We start from the raw sequence: 6,445 nt of genomic DNA on the forward strand, positions 1-6,445 counted from the left end.
ACTTATGAATACTTAGTTCTCCCTTCGGGGATGCGCGCATAAAACTATACGCCATTACGGAAGGCACTGTGTAACCAGCACCGTCTTGTCCGTTTCCAAGCGCATTCCGGCCAAACGAATGCTCCAATCTCGTTGGACCGCGAAGTGCGTGCTCTTCTACGAGTCACAGAAAACGAAGCTTTATTTGTGTTGCGGCAACAGTAACAGCGCGTGAATGTTACTTTTTATCGCGTCTCAATGGTGCGTTTTGTCACGTCGTGTCCCTGTCCCTGGGTAGCTAGTCAGTATGACGAGGAAGGACAGCAGCAGGAGCCAGGCGGCAGCAAACCCTTTGCCTACTACAGTTTATCTCCGGTTTGTCCTCCTCTTGGTGTGAATGTGCCTTCCCGGACACCACCAGCACACCGACATGATGTATTGCTTGAAGAGAGGAGATAAATATGCGATAAGAAGTGTGTTCTGGTACCTCAATAGCCATACAACGAGCTCTATTCCCTTGTTGTTTTCCAGCGTGGCTTGAACTTTTCTGTTCAGGTTTGCCGAGCTTTACGAGCAAGTAGGATCTTTCACAGAGAAACGGTACATTGAAAATGTTCACAGCAAACATGTAGTTCGAATTCGTTCAAAGCTTTTCCCGTTACCAAAAACACGGCTACTGGAAGAATGCTTTTGAGTACATGTTGTATTTCACCATACGAACACTGTCCTAATATGCGTTTATTTTCTTTGTATCACTCACAGCCCTCGTACAGTGTGCTTGGAAAGGCTGAATCATCGCTGGAGTTCAATCTGCGCAACAAACATATCCTAATTACGTCTCGCTCCATCGCAAGACGCCCCAACCCGACCACCACATGGTCGCCGGCAGCGAATGTTATCTTTGTGGGGACAGCAACTGAGAGAGGAGAATCCGAATCTTTACGAGTCGACTCGACCCGGGTGTTTCGGGAGATAATCTTGCCGACTACGACGTCGTAATACAGTGAAAGACGCGCAAACGAGACAAACAACACACACACAAGCAACAAAATGTCATCCCAAAGATTCTGCCTACGGTGGAACAACCACCAGACGAACCTGCTCTCCGTCTTCGACCAGCTACTGCATGATGAAACCTTCATCGACGTGACGTTGGCAGTGGAGGGCCAACATCTGAAAGCACATAAGGTAAGTATTAGAGATGATCTTTTGCCCCGTTTGCGCTGGCAATTTAAGGGGTGTAAAGTGTCACCATAAGCGAAGGCATACTCCCCCCAACCGATTAAATAACCGATTGCATTTCCACTACTCTCCAACAGATGGTGCTGTCCGCTTGCAGTCCGTACTTCCAGCAGCTTTTCGTCAACCATCCCGAGCGACATCCGATCGTTATCCTGCGCGACGTACCGTACAAGGACATGAAATGTCTACTGGACTTCATGTATCGCGGCGAGGTATCCGTCGATCAGGATCGCTTGGCCGCTTTTCTACGTGTGGCGGAAAGCCTTCGGATAAAAGGGTTAACGGAAGTGAACGATGACAAACCTAGCCCACCGTCTTCAGCGGCCGCCTCATCGGTAACAACGGCAACACCGGCAACTGCGTCGACACCGTCGACGGCAGCGGCAGCGCAAACAGCGACCGGGGGCGCAGTTACGGCCGCAAGAATTCCTCCCCAATCCCCCATCAACAACAGCACAGGCAGCGCAGCTTCCAATCAATCCCTGGCGGATGATGGTACCACTCGTTGCCCTACGCCAGCCCTCAGCAGTATTCCTGTCACCGCCAGTGCAACGGCCCCGTTGCAAGGTAGCGGCGCCAGTCACAACAGCAACCACCACAGCAGTAGCAACACTTCCGGCAACAGTCAAACGGCACAGCAACTGAAACAGCTTCCACCGCTGCTCGCATCGACCGGTATCGTCACCCGTAGCCACAGCAGTCTACTGCAGCAACAGAGCAGCAACAACAGCATGCTTCAAACGAACCCTCTGCTCGGATCGGCCCTATCGCAACAGAAACGTAAACGCGGCCGCCCGCGGAAACTGTCCGGCAGCGATGCCGGGGGCGGTGATGGAGAGAGCTTTCTCGCCGGTGAGGACTACGACAGCAACTCGATGGACATCATGGACGTGAAAATTGCAAGCAGCGGTTCGAACTCGGGCGACGAGGAGCATCCCTTGCGTATCGTCACAAGCCGATCGGATGACGATGGCGATCGGGCAACCGAAGCGATGGATGAGGACGACGAGGACCAGGACGACGAAGATGACGACCAAGAGCAGGACGCTTCGATGGACGAATCGGTGGAAGCCGGCGGTGTTGACTCGCTCGGTCCACCGAGGCTCACGAACAATAACAACAACACGAACCACGGTGGCCTCAGCAACAAAAGGCGGCGCCAAAGTAATGTCAACGCATCCAACAGTAGCAGCATGGGGGGTGGAAGTGGAGTTACGACGCGGAACAGCAAAGCGACAACGGCCAATCTGCGGAACAATGAAAACAGCATGTCCGGTGAGTACGGGCATATTATATACGAGCACACACGTACACGCGCGCGCTGACACGCATCTCTATACTCAATATGGTCTATGTTCAATGTTGGGAACCAGCACAAATTCACCACAAACCTCACGACTATCGCACACTGAAAAATAACTAAACACACAAACGAAACAAACAAAAAGACACCGATAAATTATCACGGTTAGAGAACCATGTCCGACCGCGGCACTCTTCGAACACCATCCAGCCAACAAACAATTCATCTCGTCAACTGACCATCAACTCAAAACTGATCTGGTTTGTTGCAGACTTTTGTTTATGCACCATGTGCTCGTCACATAGCTGCCAGATAATGTATTTTATTGCTTTTGATGTTGAGTTGTTTTGTTGTGTTTTGATTGGGAAGGTGCAACGACGAGGACGGAAAGTTCTGAATACTTTGAGCCACTTTCGCTGTGCCTGGTGCTATAGCACTGCGCGATTCTTGTCGTTTCCTGTGACGCTTTCAGTTCTATGATTTGAAATACAATGCCGGGAAACGCATTTTGTTTATTATGCTAATTTTATCGTAACAAGAAAAAATGAATAAATGGGTAAATTTACGTGGTACAATATGCGAAAGATACAGTTGTCCCCTAACCATTATTACTTCTTGTTTGCTTATTTCTATTTGATTGTTAAAAAAATATAACATTTTGTAAATTATAAGCTTATGATTGCTCAGTTATATTATACCTATCAGTTTCACTAACCAATTGTACATAAATGCTTTAAAAAGTTGTTCGCCGGGATTTGGAATGTATAGAACCATATATGTATTTGCACCTATATTGTTGGATTGAGAAAGCAAATCGATGATTAAAGAAAAAAATCATTTAAATTTGCTTTCCTTCGCCGGTGGTCGGAAAAGCTAAAAGGGATTTTTATAGTCAAAACTCGTACAAACAGAGATCATTCTCGAAGTCAATCAACGAAACCGCGTATGCATGTTCGTCAGTCATTATTATAACAATATAGATAAATATAGAACGTGATAATGCTCTTGTTGCTATAAAACTAAACTATCGGAACCATCGTAGCTCGCGATCTCGTTGAAATTTCGTCGTTTCGCCGGGTGTGTTACGGGACGTTCACCGGTGATGTCCTGCTGTCAATTGCTATTCGATTGTGTGCCCAGAAGTAAATCCAAACTCCTCGGTGACACGTGGCAAACCGCACGGAATGCTTCGGTTGGAGTTAGTGTTAGCTGTAACAAGCACAACCACTCATAGTTTGGTCCGTCCGCATAACATGCCACGTTAGTTTATAATAATGTCACTAAAAGAATCCAAAAAATACAATACCAAGCTGGAAACGCCAGGTGCACATTTATCAAGAGGTGAGTTTCCGATTCCTACCGCTGCAGCTGATATAGTTGGAATGATTTAATTGAAGGTTCGAACGAAGAATCGAAAAAACAACACAAAATGTTAAAACACAGTCTCAGGTGTTTTGAGTATCTCGATTTAGTATCTCAAAGATTTTACTGGAAAGTTTTCCTTTAAATTGAAAAACTAGTTTGGACTTAGACGTACTGAGGCGTAAAAATCCCTTAAGCTTTTTCCGAGTGATGGCCAAAGGAATGGAAAGCTGGAAGATATCGTTGCGAATAGGAATTTGGCACCACCAGAGTCAGTGGTACTCGTTTAAACAACACACAGCTCTTGTGCTCGTGCATTATTTGCCCTCTGGTCGATTCGGCGTGATAAAAAGGAAGGAATGTAAAACATGGGGCATATTTCGAAACTTTACTTGTATATATGAACATAGCTGTAATTTATCATCACACACCTTCACCCTTTTTCCTTCCTCCTGGGGTTCGTCATTAATCTTATTGTTGGTGTTGGCAACTAGGCCCCTTTACCGAAGCCAGGGAGATAGTGTTAATGATCCGGGGACAAGCGGCACAATCACAACGCACAGTAACGCTGCCGCGCACTATAAAAGGTAATGCGGAGCGTGCACACGAAAACACGAACTCGAAATTAAATCATTATCACTAGACACGGCTGAAGCGGCTTGGGAAATTGGATATCTGTTTAATCTGTTATCTGTACATTTCGTAACTTACTTTCAAACTCACCAAACTTACATGCCTTATCCCACAAACTCTCTCCCATCTTGATCGCATACATGTAAACGTGGAAGTCTGAAGTGAGTCTGGGCGAAAGAAGTAGGCTTTGGTAAATTGAATTGTAACCTTGTGGAAAAAACTATATTCTGGAGCTTTTTGCTCTATATTCACGTTGCTTTGCAAAAGTTTCTCAGCATTCAATTTCCGCTTCTGCCATTCGCACTGCACCCTTCCGCTGTCTCTCTAGCTATGGACACGCTTTCCACCCCACTACAACCGGCGGCTCTTGGAGGCATATTGTACTAATTGTTGCCCTCAATGCTTCTATTACACTTTTAGACTCGAAAGATTCCTTCGCGGAAGATGAAAATTGCGTGCCGATGGAGGAGACTTGCGGCGAAGAGGAGGAAGACATCGGGGAGGACTCGTACGATGAGCGCGAACTGAACTCGAGCCTCATGGAACCGCAGCTTCTGCTGGACGAGTTCGATGAACCGGTTGAGTTTAAGTTTGACCCGCGCAGCGACACCGGAGCCATCGATTCTACATCATCCGCCCCAAGCTACCTGCCGCCATTGCAGCCGAAACCGGGGCTCAAGGTAGCGACCGGTGCAGGCACAACCGGCACGCGGATGCCACAAATCTCAGTTGTCCCAACGACGGCCCTCCAAATACCGAAGTTGGCCCCGTTAACGGGCACAGCGGCTGGCGGTGGTGCGAGTTTCCTCACAGGCGGAAGCAAAAGCTTGCCGAGGTTGCACAAACGGCAACGGTTGCTGGCACCAAAGAAACCGAACGGCATGACCACCACGCAGACGATCCTCAACAATCTGAACAACAATCTAACCGAAAGCCTGATCTCAACCTCATCGAACGCCGGCGGTGGGCAGATGTCGAACGTCCTCTCCGGAATCGGGTCGGCCGAGGTGTACGACATGTTCTCGAACAGCGTGCTGCGGTCGTCGAGTCCGCGCTCCAACTCCAACTCGCCCTCGGTGAAGGGCGGTGGTGGCGGCGGCGGAAGTAGCGGTGGCGATGGTTCCCGGACGCACAAGTACGCCGTCATCGACGACACGGAGGGTAGCGTGCGCGACTTCTGTACCAAAGAGGGTGACCACGTGTACCGGTGCAAGGTGTGCGCCCGGGTCTACACGCACATCAGCAACTTCTGCCGGCACTACGTCACCTCGCACAAGCGCAACGTGAAGGTGTACCCGTGCCCGTTCTGTCTGAAGGAGTTTACCCGCAAAGACAACATGACGGCGCACGTGAAGATTATCCACAAGCAAGAGTACGCACAGCAGGGCACAGTCGGTGCGGGCGGAACATCACCGGCCAGTGGCGGCGGAGGTGGTGGGAGTAATTCCCGGGGCGAAGAATCGAACTCCAGCTTCAGCTCCAGTATGCTCGGTCTTGCGGCAGCGGGGAGTAAGAGTGGCGGCGACACGGCTAACGGCAGCAGTAACAGTGCAGCAGCATCCACGGCGGCGGCGGCGATCATTGCCGTGGCGAATGCGGTCGGCTTACAGCCGAAAGCGGCGGCCGCCGGGTCGAACATTCGAATAGTATTTCCCTCGCTTCCCAGCAACAACACCGCGTCCAGTGGTCAATCGTCCCCATCCGGTGCCGCCGGTGCAGGGTCGGGCACGATCAGCATCAAGAAGGAGTTTCAGGAGAAGTCGTCGGCTTCATCATCCGGTGGCAACTCACCCACGGGCTCGGTTTCATCCAACTCGGGACTCGCGGCGCAACCGGCCACGGCTACCGTTAGCCAGTAAAACGAGTGGTCACGGCGGGGGTATCATTATTAAAGCTTAAACAACCAAATATCCATAACTCTCCCGA

At 49.6% G+C, this 6,445-nt stretch overlaps 1 protein-coding gene across 1 annotated transcript; it reads left to right on the forward strand.

Moving 5' to 3' along the window:
• Positions 1 to 1,029: 1,029 nt before the first annotated feature.
• Positions 1,030 to 6,445, forward strand: LOC128274954 (protein tramtrack, beta isoform). The gene is made up of 3 exons (XM_053013308.1): positions 1,030 to 1,167; positions 1,299 to 2,496; positions 4,940 to 6,445. Exons 1-3 carry the CDS (start codon positions 1,030 to 1,032, stop codon positions 6,376 to 6,378), a joined length of 2,775 nt encoding a protein of 924 aa, XP_052869268.1. The 3' UTR covers positions 6,379 to 6,445.

This window comes from Anopheles cruzii, chromosome 3 (assembly GCF_943734635.1).
Source record: "Anopheles cruzii chromosome 3, idAnoCruzAS_RS32_06, whole genome shotgun sequence".
In the NCBI taxonomy this organism is placed as follows: Eukaryota; Metazoa; Arthropoda; class Insecta; order Diptera; family Culicidae; genus Anopheles; species Anopheles cruzii.